The 26,367-nt window shown below is 31.6% G+C and overlaps 1 protein-coding gene across 1 annotated transcript; it reads right to left on the bottom strand.

Moving 5' to 3' along the window:
- Positions 1-581: 581 nt before the first annotated feature.
- Positions 582-25,650, bottom strand: LOC107943080 (ABC transporter G family member STR). The gene is given in 13 exon segments (XM_041108062.1): positions 582-1,044; positions 1,915-1,975; positions 2,059-2,329; positions 2,406-2,496; positions 2,582-2,871; positions 2,984-3,174; positions 5,612-5,735; positions 7,381-7,828; positions 10,842-11,972; positions 24,018-24,286; positions 24,353-24,532; positions 25,274-25,521; positions 25,626-25,650. Coding segments are annotated over 13 exon segments (3,453 nt in total). The 3' UTR covers positions 582-920.
- Between the last annotated feature and the right edge of the window lie 717 nt (positions 25,651-26,367).

Below are 26,367 nucleotides of genomic sequence, written 5' to 3'. Positions count from 1 at the left end.
TAAACTTCATTCTATTAAAAAAAGTAAGAACTCAAAATTAATATAAAAATAAAAGATTGAGCCAAACTAAATTATCATGAACTATTTAAAAATTCAAAAAAGTTGTTTGTATTAAATTGAATTTATCCCTAAGTTTCTTTTACCTATGTAGGTTGAATTACTTTTTGAGGTTACTTTTACATTGAAATTTGAATTTTTTTTATCCTAATTAATTCTTGAACTTGACAAATATTTTCACACTAGGTTTTAAAGGTTTTTTTTGTCTAAATTAGTATGCGAACTTAGTAATTGTTCTCACATTGAAGCTTGAACTTTTTTTATCTAAGTTTATTTCCTTAAAACTCTAAAGTTCAGGTTCTAATGTGAAAACAATTGTAAAATTTAGGGACTAACTTGGACAAGTGAAAGTTGTTGCCAAGTACAAGTTCCAAATAGTTGTTTAACCTATTTATTTTCTACATAGCTTTACGTATAATATCCAAAGGAAAGAAACTTCCGTAAGTTGCGCGGCTTCAGTGATATTTATACAACATGTAACACAAAGATATGCAAGAAGTGAGCACCCATATTCTCAACTGGAATATCAAAATCCGACAACATATTATTAGCACAGATGAATACAAAATTATGCTTTCTACAATCAACGTGTAGAACATACAACAATATGAGTTACATGATGTTCTAAAAAGTCATCCCAAAAGAAAACTGATACAAAAAAACTCCGAATCGAAGCATTTTAGAACAAGAAAACCAAAAACATATGACCACCATATATATATATATGTATGTATATAACTCGACCTAAAATTTGACATCAAAATAATCGAGTTCATTTGATTACCAACAAAAACAAATGTCTGCAATGAGCTCTTACATTATCTATTAGACCCACGGTCCGAAAAAGTCTCGAGGCTCGATCCTTAATTGATGGCTTGTAAAGGACTAGATCCAGCAGAAGTCACAGGAAAACTTATGCCATCAGATGCAAGAGGGCCAGATTCAGGAGATCTTTTGCAGATGTTGTACGGTGAGGTGTTTGATACCCTGAAACGTAAACCAGAATCGTGTAAAGTCTTGGAAACTCAGATTTGCAATGCAGCATAAATGTTCAATTCTCATTTTCTAACTGTATATGTAGATGTGTGTGAGTGTGTGTATTCTCGGTACCACCAAAATCCGTACTGCAAGGGTGGTCGTAAAAATAATGGATCAAGGTGATGGAAACTGGAAATAATGCTCGAGGCATATAGAACACCACATTTCAAAAGGAACAGGAAGAACAAAAGCAAAAGCAAGGCTTCGCCATATTCTTGTACATCGGGCTTAGTTCTCGTGCACATGAGGCATTTCTTTCTATTAGTTCTTACTCACCTAATAAGTCATTATGGGGTAAAAGTACCATGGAGGTCCTTGTACTAAGAGTCAGATTGCACTTTGTCCCCTCTATTAAAAAATGAGCAAATTATTTTATTTATATTTGATCAAAGAGCAAATTGGTCCTATTAAAATTTTTATTCATTTTTACGGTTAAAAATTAGTCTCTGTACGTTGTCATGAGGTACACATGGCACGTCATGTGTAACTATCTGATTATTCCATCAACCATGCCAGTTTTTAACAGTAAAAAATAAATGAAAATTTTAACAGAAAGGACAGTTTTCCTCTTTAATTTAATATATGAGGATTAATTTATTCATTTTTTGAGTAAAAGGGGCAAAATGCAATCTAACTCCTAGTACAACAGTCTCCATAATACTTTTACCCTCATTGTGGCTGTCAAGAGGCATATCTAAGTGACGTAAGATAAGTTCTTTTGAAATACATTATGGTAACATATTTTCACAGGCATCTAATATGTACCATTTCAATGAACATTCAAATGATTGTCATCAAATTGATAAAACAAGCAAATACCTTTCTTTACGCTTCTCTAAAAACCGAGCCAAGGATGCTTTACGAGCCTGAGGCACAGCAACTGCAAGAAAAGATAACATGAGAATCTCAGAAAACAAAAGCAGAGTAGCGGAGAATCCTACCTGAAAAGAAAGAGGTTAGTACCTGCAGGATTAACCAATTTGGGAGGATCTGGTTGGTTATTAGCGGATGCTAAAGCTCCTATCCTTGTTGCAGCTGTTAGTTCATTGGTGCCACTAGATCCTGCAACAGGCTGTAAACTGACATGGGAGGTTGCAGAAAGGTGATTTGGAAGACCCGAGAAAGGGGACAAGGTACAAGGTCGTGGAATATGTGTCTGCCTTTGAGTCACAGGTGCCGTTTTACTTTGAGTTGCAGAAGAACCGTTTCCAGCAAGTAACATAATAGCTTGGGCCTAGAAATGGAAGCAAAGAACTAAATATTAACTGTGTCCAACAGTTCAACAAAATACGAAGAAGCAATATGGTTACCTTGTCGGGAGATACATCATCGTACACACATACAGATCCAGCATAGAAGATAGTCAACTGAGCTGGTGCCTTAGAAGATTTGGCAGCATTCCTACAAAAGGTTGCAAGTTTAAGCTAAATATTTATCATACTGTTATTCAGATTCAATAAACAACTTGCAATGGAAGTTTAGATACCTAAGATCGGTGGTACCGATGATAGGACTTGATGGAGGAACAACAGATACAGGTGCAGCCATGATTGGAACTCCGGTAAAAGGTTGCGGGTTTATAGTATGACCGATTATGTTCTGTCCGGGGGAAGCAAGATGGGGTTGGAGAAGAGGAGTGTTCATAGAAACCGTAATCGTGTGATTCAGCTGACTTGAACTTGGAAATATCCTTGCTTCGTGGGAAAGGCGGGATTGGTGTACATCGAGTTGTTGGAGACCATAGGTGGTAGCCGCATAGTGGTTTCCCCCTTGTTTCTGCCAGTCATAGGACGAAAAATCAGTAAACTGGCAATGAAAATAAAAGCCAACCGGGTATATGCATAAAGAAATCGTTGAACCAAGAAGTTCATGATGTGAATCGACAAACCTGAGTCAAGCCAGGATGCGGTTTCTTGTTAGAATCAGTAGTTGGAATAGTCATAAAACCGGATGACAACAGCGTGTCATGCGTGGCTTTTCTTGGTTTATCGTCTCGAGCACCATCGAACGACAAGAACTGAGGAACTGTAGATACCTTGTTTGTGAAAGACAACTGCATCCCTGAACCCCTCAACCAAACTGCAGAAACCAAAATATGATTTTTCTATTACATAAACACAGCTAATCTTATTTGGTTCAAGAAGATGAAAAATATATAAATGCTTATGTTCTTGATTGGGGACCTTATAGAACTTAATAGAATAAGGTCAAAAGAGCTTGCTTCTTACAATTATTAGAATTGTAAATAAAGAATTTATTGACATTTTTAAAAAATAAGACTAAATTAAAAATATGAAAAATATATATATGAAGCCAAAACTACCATACATCATATCATGAAGAATCCAATTCATGTTGTTTATTTAATAGATGGATAGAAAAAAAAGAAAGTACAACACCTTGCCAAGTACTGGAAAAGAAATAAATAAAAAAAAAAAGAACCCATTGGTCAGATCATCTATGGCATTGGAATAAAATATATTATTCATCACATTGTAAATAAAATAATTTATTTAATGAGTATTTCCATAAAAAAATATGTTCATATCACATGCCATTACCTCTCTAAATGCCACATTTATGAAAGAAAAAAAAGCTTAATAATTTAAGTCATTGATAAGAGCATTATTTAATCATGTTGTACCCCACCCATGTTATTTTTATTAACACGCAACCATGTTATCCGTTATATTTTATAATAAAATTGTCTTTTTTATAGCCTTATATTTTATTTTATCTCAAATGATCTTGTACCAATCCAAGCACAATTAATGATAACATAATTTAATAATTTAATATATTTAATATTCACAACTCAGAGGAAATTTGTACAAAACTATAATACCAGCATTTGAGATCATTATAATAACATTTAAATTTTAAATCATATCGATTTTTTTTAAAAATTTAAGTTAAAAATTATAATATATTAATAACACTATTAAATATAAAATTTAAATATTTTATTAAAATAAAATCTTAACTAAAATTTGTTTTTTTTCACATATAAATAAAATAAAATAAAATAATTTAATAAAAAATTTGTACATCATAATTCGAATATTGGCTTTAGATTAAATAGTATCAAATATGTCAATTACGTTATTTGAATTCCCTTATTAATGGATTCAGATATTTTAAGAAACAATAAATATGCCACTACAATCCCTAGTCTCGACAACTCAATATGCCACATTCTAATATGTACTCAACAACTAAATTTAAAAATTAATTTAAAATATTTTTCGCATCTTTCTTTTTATTCGTTTTTAAATCGAGTAAAAAGAAAAGGGACAAGCCTTTGCTTACAGAGACAAAAATGATCCCGGCTTATTGTTTACCATCCACCGACTGCTCACATTAGCATTTGTCGCAAATAAAATATTAATTTATAATTATATTTTCAATTATCAATCATCACTTGAATAATATTTTTATTATTTTATTAAACATACATAGCATTATTTTCGACAAAAATAAATTAAGATATTATTACATATATTATGCAAAAACTTCAAAAGAATTTTAGATTTTTCTAGATACGATTTTTATTTTTTTCTAATAGTTTAAAAACTCCGACAATTACTTTTACATTATTCTCAAATTTTTTAAGGATAAATTTTAAAATTATATATAAATTTTTATTTAATTTGTAATTTGATACATAAATTTTGATTAGTATAATTATATATATTTAAAAAATAAATACATCAAGTTATTTTTATATTAGATAAATATAATTACTTGTGCACGTAATATATAAACATAAAAAATGATGTTAGATTAATAATTGTGTTAATAATTTATAAAAATTGAATCAAATTAAAATTTTATTCATAAAATTACATAAAATAAAACAGTTTTGATATTTATCTTATTTTTTAAAAATAATTATTTGATACATATATCCTTAAATATTTTAGCAGGTAAACAAAATAATTAATGTTTAAAAATTAAAAATGATAAATAAAACACATAACCATTTTTAATTTTCATTTTTAGAATTAATAAATTTTACCTTTAATCTATTAAATAATATGGACAGCGGATATAAAAAAAATACCATATATTAAATAATATATTTTTTAAAAATATTTAATGGTAGGGTATACCGAGTAACACCTAACCAAAACTAAGAATCTAACGCTCAAAGCAACATACAGCCACTGACATATTGTCAAGCTTTATTAAAAGTACCTAGGACTGCATTAAAGTAATTGTACCTTGTGTAAATGCAAGGGTTGTACCCCAACGCGCTTTTTTAAAAAAAAATGTTTATTATATTGTTATTATTTATTTTCATTTAAACGAAAAGGACATTTGACTCGTGGGTTTTCTTGTTGGCGCAAAACTTTTCCTACCCTACCTTACCACTTGTTTGGTTCCCGAGAAAATGCATTAAATTACACGAAGAAGAAAAACGAATACAAAAACTAAATATAAGTAGCCTAATTCAACACCGTCATTATTTCAACAGCAAAAAATATTTAAAAAATTCCGAAATAAAATCCATTACCTGAATCATTAGGCTGAGCATCGGAGGGCTCTACTTTGATTGTAATTGCAGCATTTTTGGACCTCAAACCGAGAAAATCTCTCTCCATAATCTCCAAAAGAAAAGGGCTTAAAATATTTAAAATCTACCAAAAATAAAAACAAAAATCGAATGGAAAATTTTCTCTTAAAAAAGACAATGCTTAGCTTCTTGGAGCAGGAAAAAAAAAGGAATGGAAGAGAAGGGAAGCAAAGGAACAAAAGAGAAGAGGAAGCACTATATAAATATATTATATATGTTTTTGTATTATAATTAAATTAAATTAAAGGGCTTGGAAGGAGAAAGAGAGAGAGAGTCTGACTTTTTAACTTTAATGAAAATCACATGGTAAAGATCATGATTTTTTTTTTCTTTCCTTGAATTTTGTAATTCTTTTCAAATTAGTATTTAACTTTTTTTAATCTGTCAGTAACTTTTTAAATTTAGTTTCTGATTTATATATTTTAAAATTTTTATAAAAAATCTAAAAAAATTTGAAACTTTGAAGTGATCATTCTCATTTTATCAAACCTCGAAAAAAATTTAAAAAGAAAAAATAAAATTTTATCTAATTGAGAGAATAAATATTACTTTATTTCATAAAAATAATTAAAATGTAATATAATATGAGAAAAATATCAACATAAATATATAAATGATTAAATTTTCAAAAAAAATTAATATGTGTAAAATTGAATATTCAAATTAAACTTAAATATAAAATAATATAATAATCATAAATTTTAAACAATCATGAAGTAAAAAAGAAAAGAAAAACACTAACAGATTACACGTAGAAGCCATGTGAGTTTTAAAAAATAATAATAATTAAATATATAAGGTATAAACTTTGTTTTCAACTCCTTTAATTAATTAAAAAAATCCATTATTGTTAATTAAAAAGCCACGATGTCTTACTCTATATTATCTCGTAAAATGAGATTTGTTGAGTGAGTAAACAACGATTCACGAGCGAAAATTTCGAACAAACAAAAAATTATATGTTCATATATTCACGAGCGAAAATAAGGTTTTAATATTAAGATTCGCGGGCTTCAGGTAAAGTGACGATAAATGATTAGTTAAATCCTAAAGGCCCAATAAGGTTTCGCCACGCTCAAATTTATATATTCCCTTCAACTCATTAGGGGATATGTAGATTCGGTAAAAGTAAGTAGATGTTTTGGATTTATTATTATTTTTTCAGATAATTGTTCAATTTTTAATAGTAATAATTAGTTTATTTTTAATTTATCGATTAATTTACATATTTTTAAATAAATTGAATAAAATGTAATTTGATTTCTAGTATAATTAAGTACCTCCACTACTATATGCAATGCAACGGGATTAGTTTTCTTAGAGGTGATGACTTCAGTTAAGATAATGATGAGATTAGGTATCGTAAAATAATAATAATAATAATAATAATAATAATAATAATAATAATGCAAATTAACATTGCATACCATTTTTTTGTTACGGAAAGAAGACTTCCTTGTCATAAAGACAATGACACAAACATATGATTCAATTAATTATTGTATAATTAATTTCTCTAATCATAGTAACCCAACTAAATGGTATCTCAAAAAAGTATACTTTAATTCAATGACAATGATATGTTCATGCATTAGCAATGAACTTGAAGCCTTCATAGTTACAAACATGAGATAAAAATCCCAGAAAGATAAAACACGCTTTTACACTGTTTTTTATTTTCTCTCGTTCTTAGAATAAAATCTAAGAACCACGTAGAAAAACAGGCGATAAAGTACACCCCAAGCTAGCAATATAAGGATATCATACCAAAGATTCTCCAATTTAATCCCCATGGATGATATCACGTCTTCTCCGATCATGGTGCAATCAACAAGTGCTTTATTTTTAAGGTGCAAATCACTAGGTTTCAACTCTCCTAAAGGTCCCGGCGAAAGATCCGATGGGTTACCGAAAATACAAATTTCTTTATCTTTAAACTCATTCACCAACAAAGCTTCAAAAGGGTATTTAATGGCGGAAATGTAATGTAACCATCTCCAATAAATGGGTATTTTGTCACCTTTAAGAAAGAACCCACAGGTGAGGAAGAAAAGAGTTGTGGTAGCGATTACGATGGCGTAACCAGTGATGTAACTCGGGACGAGTGCACTCACCAGCATGACGTAAGCATTGATGGTGATTAGAGAAGCGTACAGTGTAACACCCATTACCCGTATCCAACACCGGAATAGGGTACGAGGCATTACCAAAACACATACACTTGTAAACGTATTAAACCGAGTTATAAAATTTCATCTAAATTAAAACTTTCAAAATAATTAACATGCTTCTATAACTTTTCACAATATATCCTCAAAATATTATAATTATAATAATTAGGGCCTACGAGACCCGATACATACTCATGCAATTCAATGCTTCATTTCCATTTCATTCAATTCGCAATTTCTCATGCTCACAATTTAAATCATATCACTAGCAATTTCCATTTAATTCACGTACAATTCAATGACATTAAGTTCAACACTAATACATATTTACCATTTATCTCAATGTTTATCAATTATACCATTCAATAACACATTTATGAAATTATCAATTTTGCAATGAAAATATCACTTTAGCTTAAATAACAACATCATCATGTTATAAATACACAACCACTTATCCATTTGCTTTAATTCTTTTGGGCCCATTTGTCACTTACCATCCTTAATCAAATTAGGGAACAGTTACGGAAAATTGAGTACTTCACTTCCTCTTGGCCATAGTATAACTATGGTCTTACGTATGATCACTTACCACTTGTCCCTGATCAGATAAGTGTAGCTAGGCTACCACTTATCACTTTGTCACTTGATCAGATAAATGTAGCTAAAGCTACCACTTATCACTTTGTCACTTGATCAGATAAGTGTAGCTAGACTACCACTTATCACTTTGTCACTTGATCAGATAAGTGTAGCTAAGCTACCACTTATCACTTTGTCACTTGATCAGAAGTACTCAAATCCGGCGATCCGCTCAATTTGATCATTTATTCAATTTTCGCATTTTTATTTTATTCTCATTTCAACAATAAATATATATTTCATCATACATTATATAATTCATGAAATTAACATTTAATCATTAAATTTCAGTCATATGAACTTACTATTTCATTATCTTTCCACACTTGTTCCTATGCACATCACACAAGATATAAACATATCATTCAACCATAGTTGCAAGCTAGTGTATTTAAACATAACTCTTTTTGGAACTAACCACATGATAAACCATTCATGACATTATTTCATGCCAAATCATATACCGAATATACCATACACACATACTATGAAACTTCATTTTCACACATGAGCTTAAACCATGACCAATAATACACAAATATAAGCATCATTCATATTTCATCGTTTATCAGTTATAATCAAACATACACAAATCATTCATATATTTCCCAATTTTCCTCCACCTCCTCTCCATTCATCATCCTTAATGTGTATAACACATTTAAATAACATTATTCGTACTTTTACTATTTTCTTGTATGTAAAATTCAAGCTGTCCGTCTGAGTTAGAGTCACAAAATTATTTTTCCCTGGAGCTACAGAACTCCAAATTAAGATCCGTAAATTTTCCCCAAAACTAGATTCACATATATTCTTACCATAAAAATTTCAGAATTTTTGGTTTAGCCAAATAGTACATTTTATTCTTTAAAGTTTCCCCTATTTCGCTGTCTAACAGTTCTGACCTCTCTTCACTAAAAATTAATTATCTCATTGTACAGAATTCGGATGATGTTTCCATTTATTTATTTTGAAAATGGACTCATTAAGGATTCTAAGCATATAAACTATAACTCATAATTAATTTTTTACAATTTTAAAAAATTTTCCAAAGTCAGAACAGGGGATTCCGAACTCATTCTGACTTGGTCTAACTAAACTTCAAATATCTCAAAATTTAAAATTTCATTACTTACACTGTTTCTTCTATGAGAAATTAGACTCAACAAGCTTTAATTTCATATTTTATTCATCCTCTAATTCAAATCCCACAATTTTTGGTGATTTTTCAAAGTTAGACTACTGCTGCTGTCCAAAACTGCTTTAGTGCAAAATGTTGGTTTCCATTTTGCCCCAAATTTCACAGTTTATACAATTCGGTCCTTTCTCAATTAACCCCTCAATTAATCTAATTTTCTCAATTAATACTTTACCTAGACATTATAAGTTGTTACACAACTATTGAAATTCAGAATTTCCACATATAACTCTATCTTCAAACTCTTTTACTATTAGGTCCCAAACATTCACTTTCTATTCAATTCTTTCAATAAAATCAGCATATGAACAATTTAAAGCTCTAATTCCATGCTAAATCATCATATACTTCCAGCACATATTCATAGCAACTTTCAACTTCTTTCATAGAATCAAAAACTAATGAATTCAACAAGTGAGCCTAGTTGTAAAAGTCACAAAAACATAAAATTTTCAAGAAATAATCAAGAATTGAACTTACCTGCAGTAAAAATGGGAAGAACCAGCTTAAGGAAACCCTTCTATGGTGCTTTTTCTGATGAGAATGCAGAAAAATAAAGAGAAATCTAGATAATTCCACATTGGTCCTTACTTTATTAAGTAAATTTTGCAATATTCTAATTTTGCCCTTAATTATCCTTACTTTGTTGCTGATTTCATGTCTTTGCCGCCCAGCCCAAATAGACCTTGGGTCTATTTGCCTTTTAAGCCCTCTTCCTTTTATCATTTAAGCTATTTAATCATTTCCCATAATTTTGAATTTGTTACAATTTAGTCCTTTTTGCTTAATTAATTATCGGAACTTTAAAATTTCTTAACGAAACTTTAATACTAACTTTTTAACACTACATAAATATTTATAAAAATGTTTATGGCTCGGTTTAAAATCCCCAAGGTCTCGATACCTCATTTTCGATTCTAATTATTTTAATATTTATTTCTAGTGTACTATTCACTATTTCAAAAATTTTCCTAACTTCACATTTAACTTATACTCACTAAATTAATAATATTTTCTACCCATTTGTCGAATTTAGTGATCTTGAATCACCGTTCCGACACGTCTGAAAATTCAGGCCATTACATTTTTTTCCTCGTCGGATTTGTGGTCCCAAAACCACTGTTCCGACTAGACCCAAAATCGGGCTGTTACACACAGGATTAACCAAAAGTTTAAGACGCTGCTTTATAGGCGAAGCCAATATTTGGTAATGACGGAGAAGGTAAAGCTTTGGATAGCAAAAAACGAGAGGTAGACGATGAGGGAAGAGATGACGTAAGATGACGCACGATAAGCGTTATGAGAGGTCTCTCTGATGAAGATGAACCGTTCTTGGATGAAAGTCAATACGGCATCGTTGGAAGAGAAAAAGACTAAACAAATGGCGAATATGTAGAAATTTAATAGCCGGTTGATCGTCTGAAAATCGTGATGGCTTAAGTTTCGGAATAGGAACGATAAAATCACCACCATGACCGTCAATACGATTTATCGGGAAAGGAAGAGCTCCGGTGTACGAACCACATTAAGCGTCGTCCTCCACAACAGCACTGCAACTTCTCTCAGCCATGGGTTAGCGAACTTGGGGCCGTGTTCCAGCTCGTCCAACACTTATTCTATGTCGAATTCTTTGTACGACGAACTGTAAGCAACCGGGGTCTTCTAGCAGTGTGAAGGTGTTTGAGGCTGAGCCATTGCATGTTATCGACCGGAAACATAGCTTCTTACACTAAGAGTTGTAGCCGGTGTTACACTAGGAGTTGTCGCTGGTGTCCACGACGGTGCACGACGAGGAGCTCCGGTGACTCTACGGTAAACCCAAATGAAGAAATCTTTATAGAATTGAGAAGCCAAACATGGGTAAGCACCACTGTGTGAAGTACTCATTGGAGTCTGAGGTTGCCACCGGGATGATTTCCGTTCCAAAGAGTAATCAAAGTCTTCTTCTTCATCTTCATTGTAATCAAATCGGCCGGACAGTGATTGATTTGTAACGGAGAAAGTATTGCTGCGTAGGCTAATAGCTTGTTTGGAACCAGGTGTTTTCATGTTCTTTGGTGTTTTAGGTGTTTTAGGTGTTTTTGGAACCGGTGTTCGTGCAACTTGGTCTGGTTTGATACTATCAAGTTGGTACACTACGAGAGTGTCCAGTCCAGCGGTTGATTCATCGTATTCTTTGATTACGTCGAGGAGATATTCAAGGTTGTTCTCACCGTCGGGAACTGGTCTTCCGAAACCGGAAAGGTGAGCCGGGAGAGAGGCTGGGCTTCCCATATACATTAGTCTACCCCTGTAACATTTTGCAAATATATACAGATAGCTTAGTTCATCAGTAACAATGTGTATATGTACATAATAAGGTACTACCATCCATTATATTGTTAACAGTTTCATGGGTTCTAATCTTGTTTCAAACCTAATGTCAATGATAGTACCTTTATATATGTTTTAATTTTAGGTTAATCTCATAAGATGCCCTTAAACTATGGTCGAAATTTTAAATTGGTCTTAAACCTCAAAATGTTTCATAAGTGCTTTCATTAGCCTAGCCATTAGAGCTCAAATAGTATAAAACATGTTGATGAACTTTTAAATACGTGCATCTATATGACAATTTTAAATACACATGGAGGGTTCAATTAAAATTTTAAAAGATTTCAGAAAAAAATTCAAAATTTTGAAATCGTATCTCCTGTTCACATCATTCTTGCAGGGAATCTCTCCTGTTCACATCATTTCTTGCAGGGAATATTTCCTGTTCACATCATTTCTTGCAGGGAATCTCTCCTGTTCACGCATTATTTTGTTGCAGGGAATCTCTCCTGTTCACACATTATTTTGTTGCAGGGAATCTTTCCTGTTCACATCATTTCTTGCAGGGAATCTCTCCTGTTCACGGATTATTTTGTTACAGGGAATCTCTCCTGTTCACATCATTTCTTGCAGGGAATCTCTCCTGTTCACATCATTTCTTGCAGGGAATCTCTCCTGTTCATGTATTATTTCTTTTTGGACCTGGTGATGGTTACCGAAGTGGTATCATCTGCAAGATCCACCGTTTTGATTGAGGATGCCGGAGATTCATCTTCAGATTCGGAGTCCAATGAGCTGAGCATTTCAGCCATGAGTTTTTTGTATTCTTTTTTTGTCTTGGCTTGAGCTAACATTGCACTGGCTGTTGACTTTGCTTGAAGAAATTTTGCTGTGGTTTGATCCGGGGCTGCAGACTTACATAATCTTTGATTCTTGTTGAAAAAATTATCCAAATATTTTGAATCATATTTCTCATCATTAAATTTGTCCCACCATTTAGTCCTGTAATTGCGAACTAATAATGGAATTCCAGTGTGTTGGTCTTGCTCATAAGAATAATTCCATGAGACAATCCAGGAAATGCATAGTTTTGAGAAAAAATGGATTGTCCTGTAAATGTGTTTTTGATCTGGTTCAGGATGAAATTTGTCAAAGAATTTGGGCCATAAGTTTTGAATTTTTTCTGGTAGTATCTCAAAGGATGATGGTCCATACCAATTCCACCACTCTTGGAACCAGTTTGGGAATTTGAATTGGGTGCCATATTTGAAATATATGAGCCACGAATGTCTCATGTGTTGGTTGTTCATTAAAAAGGCATTGTACCATGCCATTTGGTAATCCCAATATGTAAAATATGGGTAATGGTCTATTTTGGTGGTAAATTTGGCTGGGAATTTCTTTGAAGCATTTGGGTTTTCACTCCAATCTCTTGGTCGGAGAATTTTTAATATTTGGGCTGTTGAATGGGTAATAAAATTTGGATCTTTTGGATCTGTGTAATGTTTGAACAAAACAGATCTAGTTTGGACCAGTATATTTTCATAATACTGTTGGGGTTTTTGAGAATCCAATGGTTTGAAATGCAATCCATTGAAAAGTTCTTTTGCCAGTATATGTGGAGGTTTTTCTGAAAATTCTTCCTCCATAACAAGAATTTTTTCAAAATATTTGTTTGGAAAATATTGTGAAGATTTTTGTGTAGCAGTTTGTGAAGATACCGCTATCTCTTTTGGAAAAACCTCTTGGAGAGAAGTCTCTTTTAAAACATTTTTAAGAGATTTTGGTTTGTGTAAAACAATCTCTTTATTTTTTGAAACCTTTGCTGCTTCAGCAGCAATTTGTTTGAGAGGAGTTTCCTTTTTCATTTGCGAAAAGGCCAATGCTACTTCTGGAGATTGAAATAGGGACTCAATCCATTTTTTGATTTGAGAACCAATCTCATTTGGATCTTGTGCATCTTGAATTATTGTATTTTTGGAGGATTTTGACGATGATGATGATTTCTCATCTTCTTCTTGGCAAATTTCATACCATGTTTTAATTGGTTTTGATGTGATTTGGGTTTTGGATGATTCTTCTATTTTCCCTTTTCCTTTGTCTCGGAGTTTGGGGGGCATTTTTGAAGAATCTCTCTGGTGAGAAAATCAGGCAAAGAATTAGTTTCTCCTTTGATGTATTCAATATCAAAATCAAATATGCTCAAAATTGCCTGCCATCTTGCAAAAATCTGTTTTGAGGCAATGTTTTGAACATCTTTTTGTAAAACTTCTTTTGCTGATTTGCAATCGATTCGCAAAAGGAATTTTTGATTTAATAAATCACTTTGGAATTTTGTAATGCATAAAACAATTGATAAAATTTCTTTTTTAATAGTACTATAATTTTGCTGAGTAGGATTCCAGTGTCTGGAAGTAAACTGGACTACTTGCTCTTTTCCTCATTTAACTTGTTTTAGGATCCCACCATACCCTATTTCAGAAGCATCTGTTTCAACTATCTTGGGGGCATTTGGATCAGCTAAATATAAACAAGGAAGCTTAGTGATTTGTTTTTTGATTTGGGTGATAATATTGGTATGGTTTTTTGTCCAAGGTTGTGGATTCTTTTTGAGTCTATCATATAATGGTTTACATAATTTGCTAAGACCTGGATAAAAGTCTATAACATAATTGAGGCTTCCTAAGAACCTTTGTAATTGGACTTTATCAAGAATTTGGTCTGGGAATTTGCTAGCAAATTCTATAGATCGTTCTATTGGGGTAATGGTTCCTTGGGTAATGTAATGACCTAAAAACCTTACTTTGGTTTGGAATAAACTTATTTTGGATTTAGAAACTACTAAACCATTATTTCTTATGACTTTTATAAAGATTGATATATGTTTAAAGTGTTTTTCTAAATTTTCTGAAAATACTAATACATCATCGATGTATACTATTGTGAATTGAGAATATTGGTAAAAAATATCATTCATTATTCTTTGGAACTCAGATGGAGCATTTTTTAACCCAAAAGGCATTACATTCCATTCATATTGTCCAAATGGTACAGTAAATGTTGTTTTATATCTTTCTTCTTCTTTTATTTGGATTTGCCAAAATCCGGATTTCATATCAAATTTTGAGAAAATATTTGCATTACAAAGTTTTTGTAGCAAATCTTTCTTATTTGGTATTGGGTATCTAATCCATTTTAAGGCTTGATTGAGAGGATTGTAATTAATTACTAATCTTGGCGTTCCTCTTTCAAGTTCTGCATTTTTTATTACATAAAATGCTGAACAACTCCAAGGGGAACTGCTCTTTCTAATTAATTTTTTATTAAGGTCTTGTATTTCTTTTCTACAAAATTCTTCCATTTCTTTGTTCATTTGTTTTGGTCTTGCTTTTGTGGGTATTTGTCTTTCATCAAAATCGTTTTCGTATGGTAATGTTACTTCATGTTTCTTTCTATTTCAAAAGGCATTAGGAATGTCAGAGCAAATTGTTGATTCTATTTCCTTTTTGATTTGATCTATTCTTTTTTGTATTTCTCTTTTTCTTAATTGTTCATTTAATTTTTTAAAACATATTTCTTCTTTTAGGAAAGAGATTTGCTTCTGTTTGTAATTAATTAAATTATTAATTTGTCCATTATGAATGGATAAAGATTTTAATAGGTTGAGGTTTCTTATTTTCGGTTTTTCTACAAAAGGAAATTCTACCTTAGTGTTTAAAACTTTAGTGGAGATAGAATTATTTGTTACTTTATAAGGTTTGAGTAAGGATATGAATGGGGTTCCTAATATGACATCTTGGGTAATATCTTTTACCATTAAAAAACATGTTTGATATTTTATACCTTTGTTGGATATTTCTGCATTGGGAATTTTGTAAGTAATTTTTAATTTTTTACCATTTGCAGCCTTAAGAGATTCTGATGTTTTATTATAATATTTTGTTGGAATTATTCCTTCTCTAATGCAGTTTTGGTCTGCTCCTGTATCAAAAAGGGCTATTGTTTCTAATTGAAATTCATTATTTATGACAATATTTATTTTTATTAAATATCTTTGAATAGATACTTCAGTTAGAACCATCATATATTCTTGTGTATTTTCTTCAGGTTCAGGTTCAGTTTTTGATGAACTTTTTTCTGAGGTTTCGTCTTTTAAGGATCTAATTTGTTCCTTCATTTCTTGTTGTTCTATTTTAAGCTGAGAAAGTTCTGATTTAATCTGTTTTATTTCCAACTGTAATTCAGAGTTTGTAATTTGTCTTGGTTTTATTTTTTCATATTTATTAAATATTATATCTTGTATATTATACATTTGTGATTGACTAGAAATGATTTCTTTTTCTTTTTCTGGTTTATCTTTTAATGAGGATTTTAATTTCAAAAGGTATTCTCTTTTAAGCTCTAGGTCTTGAATTTTATCAATAACTTCTATCATAAATTCTTGATCTTTAGTTAGTATATTAATTGAAGGTTCATTCTCATCTCCAGAAGACTGGGATGTTGTATGTAATTCGTCTATTTGTAATTCATCTGTTTCAGTAGATGTATCATTTTCAGAAGAAGTTGTTTCTAATAGGATTTCATTTAATTTTTGTTCTATCTCATAAGGTGTGAATATTGGTTCTTTGGAACTTTTTTCGGTTATCTCTTTTACTGTTTCTCTCTTGATTGGTTGACTTTCTACCAAATTTTCAATATAATCTAATTGTTTTCCTATTGTATGAAGACTAATATTTGTATAATTGTTTTGTTCTACTATCATTTTGATATCCTTTGATGAGATTTGTTCTCCTGCATCGGGAGCTCTCATTCTTAAAGGGTTTGCTTTTATTCCAGTATTCTTATGAAGATATTGAACTTTTCAATGGATGGCATTTCAAAAGTTTATAAAACCCAAAATCAAAATGGATTAATCAATGACCATGCTATAGCTAATCTTTTAGTTGCTGGATTTACTGGTCAATTAAAAGGATGGTGGGATCATGCACTGACTAAAACCCAACAGGAAGAAATTTTAAAAGCAATAAAAAAAGTATTGTACCATTTGTTATCCAAAATGCCATGGGTTAGGAAGATTTGCAACAAGAAAATATTTTGAAAACATTAAATTTGGATAACAATATACCTTTGTAATTTTCTCTTATTTGATTCCTAACTTTTTCTCCTAATAATGTGGGAAGTCCTGCTAGAAATTTTTCTTTCCAAAATGGTTGCTGGTTATCAGATCTTTGCATGACTCTAGTCATAAAGACATCTTTATACCATTTAAAATCGGTTAATTTTTTACATTTTAAATTTGATAATAATTCTGAATTTCTATCTTTAAGATGAGAAGGATCTCCAATGAAGTGTTTAGAGATTGAGAAAATTAAAGTTGCTACTGCATCTTGGATTTCTCTTCCTTGTTCGTCTAAAATAATTCTATCTTGGTCATCTTTTTTTATTGCTTTTAAAATTTCTTCCTGTTGGGTTTTAGTCAGTGCATGATCCCACCATCCTTTTAATTGACCAGTAAATCCAGCAACTAAAAGATTAGCTATAGCATGGTCATTGATTAATCCATTTTGATTTTGGGTTTTATAAAAATTTGAAACCATTGTCATTTGTTGTAATAAACTAAGAATATTATATTCGGACATTCCATCTATATTCCTCATAGATTGTATTAGCATTGTATTTATTTTGGAAAACAGATTTTTCTTCTATGTTAAGATCAGGTGCAGTGATTTTTGTATAATATAATATTTTTGGTTCTTTTCAAGCCATCTTGTTAATTTGTTGTTCATCTGACTGATCCGAGTCAGGTTGGGAGGATTGGTGTAATGTATTTACTGAATATTGGATTTGTATTGGGGTATCAGGGGCGATTAATTCAGACTTATGGTTTTCTAAAGCATTAAGTCTATTTTGGATTTCTGTTAGGAAATCATTTTGGGATTTTTGGAAAGCTTTTGGAATCTCATAAGGTGTGAATATTGGTTCTTTGGAACTTTTTTCGGTTATCTCTTTTACTGGTTCTCTCTTGATTGGTTGACTTTCTACCAAATTTTCAATATAATCTAATTGTTTTCCTATTGTATGAAGATTAATATTTGTATAATTGTTTTGTTCTACTATCATTTTGATATCCTTTGATGAGATTTGTTCTCCTGCATCGGGAGCTCTCATTCTTAAAGGGTTTGCTTTTATTCCAGTATTCTTATGAAGATATTGAACCTCCATTAAAGGGGGATGTCGAGATTCAACTTCTCCTTTATTAGTTTGCCATCTAGTATTATATCTTATTGTATTAACAGATCCTAAATAATATTCTTCAAACCATTCAAAGAATTTTATATGGACTTTATGAGTATTCATAAATCTATAATATTCTTGAAGAATATTTTCTTTTTTATCATTATAATTTTTAAAGTAATCTTCTCTTTTTTGCTTATTTTTGTTGGAATAGAAGTGCTTTCTACACCATTCTTTATTTATTTCAAACAATTTTTCTAAAACAAATATTTCTGAATTTTCTCTTTGTCTTGCATTATTAGTCATTAATGAATAAGTTGGTGACATGTTAGGTGAATTTTGGGGACTCTCTTCTTGTCTGGCATAGATAGGTTGAGCTATATTTGAGGAATTATCTATTCCTTGTAAATTGGTCCTAAATGTCATTGGGATAGAAGAGACAGAGGCTCTGGCTGTCCTAAAATCTACTGTTTGTGTTTCTGGATTTGACTCTTCTTCTATATTTAACCTCCTAAAAGCTGTGCTGGTACTTCCTATTTCGAAGGAGTGTCTTGGAGGCATTCTTTGTGGCCTATTGAATTTTAATTCAACTGTGCCATCTTGGTGCTGAGAAATTTCACTTAATGAAGTGTTTCTTATGGGGGTTGGTGCTACAGGGTCTGTAGCACCTTCAAGTTTCCACTTATCAGGAAGGTTTATCTCATGCCATTGTATTGTTCTGGGGATTGTAGTATGAGATCTTGTGGTGTCTGTCTCTATTAAGAGGGTTTCTCCTTTTGGGCTTTGGAGTAAAGCCTTGGTATTAACTACAGAATACATGGCTTTGAAATGGAGTCTATAAACCAAAGTTAACACTTCTGTACCTGGAAGCATTTTGTAGTTATGGGTATGTATTTGAAGTGTTAAAGATTGTAAAATGTTTTTATCAGTCAAAGAAACCATAAAATTTGGATAACAATTAAAATGTATACGATAATAAAGATAGTTAAACCAGAACAACAAGAAATGAAGGAACAAATTAGATCCTTAAAAGACGAAACCTCAGAAAAAAGTTCATCAGAAATTGAACCTGAACCTGAAGAAAATACACAAGAATATATGATGGTTCTAACTGAAGTATCTATTCAAAGATATTTAATAAAAATAAATATTGTCATAAATAATGAATTTCAATTAGAAACAATAGCCCTTTTTGATACAGGAGCAGACCAAAACTGCATTAGAGAAGGAATAATTCCAACAAAATATTATAATAAAACATCAGAATCTCTTAAGGCTGCAAATGGTAAAAAATTAAAAATTACTTACAAAATTCTCAATGCAGAAATATCCAACAAAGGTATAAAATATCAAACATGTTTTTTAATGGTAAAAGATATTACCCAAGATGTCATATTAGGAACCCCATTCATATCCTTACTCAAACCTTATAAAGTAAGGAGAATATTTTCTTTTTTATCATTATAATTTTTAAAGTAATCTTCTCTTTTTTGCTTATTTTTGTTGGAATAGAAGTGCTTTCTACACCATTCTTTATTTATTTCAAACAATTTTTCTAAAACAAATATTTCTGAATTTTCTCTTTGTCTTGTGTTGACACCATTTTTTGGATGAAAACGGGGTCGACTTGGATTTTGAAAAAAAGAATGAAAACGGGAGTCGCCACCAATCTTTTTTTGATGAGGTGTGATCGGGTCACCTCGAAAAGTGGTTGTTTTTAATAAACAATTTAATTTTTATTAAAACAACGATTTTGGTCTGCGAAATTCAGAAAAACGGGTTCGGGAGTCGGTTACGCACGAGGAAGGGTTAGCACCCTCGATACGCCCAAAATTGGTACCTGGTTGATTACTTAATGTCTTGGTGTCGAAAATTAAAAACTCGAAAAGAATTTAAAAATACGATCCTTGTATTAAAACGTTGAAAATTTTCAGGAAAAAGGGAATATTTCACATTATTCGAGAAAGAGAATCATATCCAGTAAGTTAGGACACAATGTCTCAAATTCCCGATACGCGGATGAAAAATGCTTATTTAAAAGATATTTTATTATCTTGGTTTTAGAAATAAATCAGGCCCAGTAAGTTAGGGCAGGATCTTTTCTTAATTCCCGAGATCGTTTAAAAACTTGAGTTTGAAAAGATTCGTGTTTTTAGATTTATTATGAAAATCGAAACCCATTAAGTTAGAGTACGATCCTTTTGAATCTAAACACGGAATATTTTTAAAACAAATTTTGTCATACCGAGTAAAATAAAACACGAAAATCGTAGTAAAAAAAATGTGAAAACAAATTACATTGTTGTTATATGTGGTAAAATCATAATACATATAAAAAATAAAAAATAATACGAGCAATAGCAACGATATAAAATAAATAAAAGTCATACCTACAATCATATAAAATAACAATATATATAATCAAATAAATTAAAACATTCATTCAAAATAATAATGAAAATGAAATAAATAAGTAACAAATACAATTAAATATAAAAGGATATATATAGACATAAACTAAAATATGTATATATATAAATTAGCAAAATGTATAAAGTATATTTTAATATATAAAAGAAGCGATGAATATGTATATATAAAAATATGTACATATATATGGGTGTATAAAACTATGGAATATGAAAATAATAAAATACATATAAAAGTAAGTACATATATGTGTTGAAAAATAAAAGAAAGTATGTATGTACAAATTAAAGTTTAAAAATAATGAAAATATACGTATGTATACGAATAAATACGTTAATTTTGATACATGTTTAAAAATATATTGAAAATGTATATATGTATTTATGTAAATTAAGATATACAAAAATATGTATGTACGTACATATAAAAATATATATATACTTATAAAATAAAAGGATATGTATGTATATAAATTAATAGTAACATGTGTGTATATACGGATTTATAAAAAAAGGTATATTTTAAACTATAAAGATTATGTATAAATATGTATATATTTAGGAAAATGAAAATATATAAATGTATAGATATATACATAAGTTGAAAAATATATAAACTATATAAGTATATATGTTATAAAAACAATGTATGTATATCACAAAAATATATGCATGTATATGTATATGTGCCGAAAATCTAAATAAAATAAACATAAACAAATAAGTAATAATAATAATAATAATAATAAAATAAACAAAATAATAAAGTGGCTAAAAAAAGGGGCTAAATCGAAATAAAAAAGAAAATACTGGGCGAATTTGGAATGACAAAGGACGAAAAGGACCAAAATGTGACTCGCGCGAAAGGATGGAGGGTCAAAACAGAAAATATTCCCACGTGGTCCAAACGACGTCGTTCTAACAAAGCCTGAGCAGACGGTCGATGGACCAAATCGTAAGAAAGATGGAAATTTAGGGCAAAATTAAAACAAATAATAAAAGGGAATAGGACCCAATTGTACGGCCTCAAAAAGCGGAAGGACTGAGGGTGCAAATAACCCCTCTGGTCCAAAAACACGCGGATCCCAGGCGGTACGGGTCGGGTCTCGGGTCAGGAGCCCAAAACGACGCCGTTTTGGGGCTGTCCTGACCCTATCAAAACGGTGCCGTTTTGCATTTACTATAAATATTAAAAAAAACTTAAAACCCATCAGTTTTAACCATTTTAAAACAGAGAGAGAGCCTTCTCCTCTCACTTTCTTGGTCCCTTTTCGACCGGTCATCGGGCCACCGTCCAACGGCCACCGCGCACGGTGGTCGGAGGCCCAAAATCAGACCTTTTCGGTCCCTTTTTGAAGCCAATCGCCTCTAGACCATAGATCCATGGCGGCATGTCGAGAAAGATGAGCCCAGAATCGGAAAACGAGGAGAGACCGCTCGTCTCCTCCTCCACCGACGACGACGAAGACGGGCTCCGACGCCGGCCTTCGAAACGAAATGGTCCTTTTCTTTTCCTTTATTTCTTTTGTTTATAAGAGTAGTCAAACAAAAATGAATAAATAAAAAAATGTAGAATGCCCGAATAGGAAAGAAGAAAATGCTATCAACCTTCAATTTTCTTCTCTTTATTGAGTTGTTTTTTTTTTACCAAAAACCGGAGACTCTTTACATTCTCATTCCTTTCCTTATATAACCGATTATACTGCCTATTTTTCTATTTCTATTATTTTTTGTTTTTGCCTCTGCCTTGCGTGTTTGTTTCTCTCCTTGCAGGTGGAGCAGGTAGACGTTAATGGAGCAAGTGGGCGAGGGGACGTGCGGCGCGGCAGTGGCAGAGGGCAGGTGGCTGAGACGGTGCAGAGGAGTTGGTGAGAAGGCCCTAGGTGCGGCGCACCTAGGGTTGCTGCTGTTTTTTTTTCTTTTTCTTTTCTGAACATGAGTTAGGGTAGTTGGGTGTATTGGGTTTGGGCTGATTGGGTTAGGCTAGTTGGGCTGTCTTGTAATGGGTCTTGGGTTTGGGCTGATGAGTTCAGATTGGGCTTGTACATCTTGCATTATTAGTCATTGATGAATAAGTTGGTGATATGTTAGGTGAATTTTGGGGACTCTCTTCTTGTCTGGCATAGATAGGTTGAGCTATATTTGAGGAATTATCTATTCCTTGTAAATTGGTCCTAAATGTCGTTGGGATAGAAGAGACAGAGGCTCTGGCTGTCCTAAAATCTACTGTTTGTGTTTCTGGATTTGACTCTTCTTCTATATTTAACCTCCTAAAAGCTGTGCTGGTACTTCCTATTTCGAAGGAGTGTCTTGGAGGCATTCTTTGTGGCCTATTGAATTTTAATTCAACTGTGCCATCTTGGTGCTGAGAAATTTCACTTAATGAAGTGTTTCTTATGGGGGTTGGTGCCACAGGGTCTGTAGCACCTTCAAGTTTCCACTTATCAGGAAGGTTTATCTCATGCCATTGTATTGTTCTGGGGATTGTAGTATGAGATCTTGTGGTGTCTGTCTCTATTAAGAGGGTTTCTCCTTTTGGGCTTTGGAGTAAAGCCTTGGTATTAACTACAGAATACATAGCTTTGAAATGGAGTCTATAAACCAAAGTTAACACTTCTGTACCTGGAAGCATTTTGTAGTTATGGGTATGTATTTGAAGTGTTAAAGATTGTAAAATGTTTTTATCAGTCAAAGAAACCATAAAATTTAGATAACAATTAAAATATACAATATGTATTTTGGATAACAAATGGTACAATACTTTAATGATAATTTTTCAAAATTTTGGAGGTCTAAAGTCCTAACTCTTATAAAGATCCACACCTCTTGATACAAACATGTTTACAATAAAAGTACCATATGGAAGTCTCTATACTAGGAGTTGGATTGCATTTTGCTCACTCTACTAAAAAAATGGCAAATCGGTCCATGTACATTAAATTAAAGAGCAAATTAATCATTCTATTAAAACTTCCATCCATTTCTACTGTTTAAAACATGTCCATGTACATTAGCCTGAGGTACATGTGCCGTGTTTGGTTATTCAATCAACCATGCCCAATTTTTAACAGTACAAATTGATGAAATTTTTAAAAGAAATGACCAATTTGCTCTTTTATTTAACATATAAGGTCTAATTTGTCAATTTTTTTAGTAGAAGGGACAAAATGCAATCAGACTCCTAATATAAGGACCTCTATGTTACTTTTACCGACATGTTTACGTATTTAAAATATATTTGAAGTCAATTTTATATATTTATAAGTCACTGTCACTTGGTAAAATCTAATAGATTCATCACCAATCATATTCTAAAACTTTCTAGCATGAAGAAAGATTGATGATTTAAAGCATTGTACCTTGCTAGGACGGTGATACGGTCCAATAGCAATGGAATCCTAAAAGAAGGTTGATGTATGGTCATGAGAACGATGCTACCACCTCGAGCTATGCCCTTCATCTTTTCCACCACACTATAAGCACTCATAGAGTCGAGACCAGATGTCGGTTCGTCGAGGAATAACAATGGTGGTTTATGAATGATGTCGATGCCAATCGAGACCCTTCGCCTCTCTCCTCCTGATACTCCTCTTCTTCCTTCATCCTCGATATATGTATGTGCTGCAGTCTACATAATATGGTAAATATTATTTATCCTATTGTGTGTAGTAAAAGGCTGAGTGGGGGACTTTACCTCTAAGCCTAATTGACTGAGTAGCTCATTGACTCGTTTTTTCTTCTTCGCCCTAGAAATAGAAGGTGGCAACCACACCTCAGCCGCAAACATGAAGGTTTCTTGAACCTTCAACATTGGAAAAAGTTGGTCCTCTTGCATTACGTAGGATAAAATCATCTTCATGTATCTTGTAGTTACCTGAACCAAAAGCAATATAAGAAATATATCCCATAATAAATTGTGTATTGTTGATGTGTTGGTCGAACTATGCAAAGATGGTGGCGAGGATCGATAGTTCGTCTCGCTTAGTGCAAGGTGGTTGAGATAAGGAAAAGCAATAAAAGTTGAGAAAGGACATACGAGGAGAGTGAGAGAGAGAGAGACACTGGGTTTTGAGCAGTTTTAAATTTTATTTACTCTTAGCCTGATTTTGAGATGCCACGTGTCGAGATCCTATAGAAGGGTCAGAGGTAAGTACTCAAATGGTTGGCCACTATAAGCTTAGGTAGGGTAGTAATTTGACATTTTTTCAATCATATCGAATGAGATGTAATGATTATCTCAAATGACGGTTAATAAGTGAGGTCTTTATGAGTGTTGAGGCAAGGGGGCTCCTTAGGGATACCTTTGAGGGGCTCCTTAGGGATACCTTTAAGGAGTGTGCAAAACTAGAAAATTATCTTAAGGGAAAAATGGAATAATTTTTTTTGAAAAAAATGTAAATTTATCATTATATAAACTTACTAAACATATTATAGCAATTTTTCATTTTTGAAGGGAGAAAACTACTGCCTGCTCCTCCCTCCACCCCTATCCAAGACGTTCATTGCTCGGTCCTAAAAGGACAATTACTGAAAAGGAGGTTATACAGTAACGTGCTTTGAAAAATGGTATATAATTATATCATCTATATATATATGTATGTATGTATGTGCTAACCGGTTTGCCATCGATTCTGATAGAACCTTGGAGACTCTCTCTAGCAATCCGACCAGCCAAAGCATCAAGGAACGTGGACTTCCCAGCACCACTAGGTCCCATAATAGCCATCACTTCACCTCTCATGGCTTGACCTGATATATCATTAAGAATATAAGCTTCTTTCTTGATCCACTCACCATCTTTCTTTTGTTTCTTGATAACACTGTAAGAGAGGTTACTGAACTCGAACCCATGACCCGGCTTTTCTACTTTTTATTATATTCTTATTATTTATTTTCATCTAATTGAAAACGACAATTTACACCTGACTTTTCTTATTGGAGCAAAATTTTTGTCACTATCGTCTAACTGATATCTTTCAGTTTTGACACCATACTTACAACTATTTAATACTCTTTTTTAATCCATAAATATAAATATAATGTGTTTCAATACACTCAAATTTAATTATCCATACATTTATTTTGTTATTCTCAAATTTCTATAACACGAATATTCTTTCAATCCCTCGATGCTATAAGTACAAAAGATTATTTTACTAAAATAATATATTTTAAACTAGTTATATAATAAAAAATTATGAACACATGTATTCCTATAACCACATTTAAAGTATTATAAATACAAACTTTGGCACCTAAATAACATTTATTATATAAAATCAGATACATTTTAGTTTTATTTTTTTATATTTATATTTTTTATGCTATTTAGGTAATACTTAAATTTGGTGTCATCTCACATGTGCCGATTAATTACTTTTAAATGATTATATTAAATGATTATTTTTTATTTTTATATTATTTAATAAACTAAAATAATCAATAGTAATATAATTTCTTTTAATTTTATGGTTTATATGTATGTATATATATTGTATATTTTTCTTTTGTTGTTGTGTTATATATAATCTTGTACGCACATTAAATATCATTTTATGTTAAAATCACATTACGTGCACGTCAATGCTTTAATAGTAATTGAAAGAAAAAAAATACTTATATAATGGGGTAAATTACACCCAAGGTCACTAGTATTAGTAAGTTTACTTTTGGTCACTCACTTTTAAAAAGTTACAAAATGGTCTCTGA

Source organism: Gossypium hirsutum, chromosome D12 (assembly GCF_007990345.1).
Source record: "Gossypium hirsutum isolate 1008001.06 chromosome D12, Gossypium_hirsutum_v2.1, whole genome shotgun sequence".
Taxonomy (NCBI): Eukaryota; Viridiplantae; Streptophyta; class Magnoliopsida; order Malvales; family Malvaceae; genus Gossypium; species Gossypium hirsutum.
Note: the sequence above shows the minus strand (reverse complement) of the source record. Positions and strands in the feature narration are given on the sequence as shown.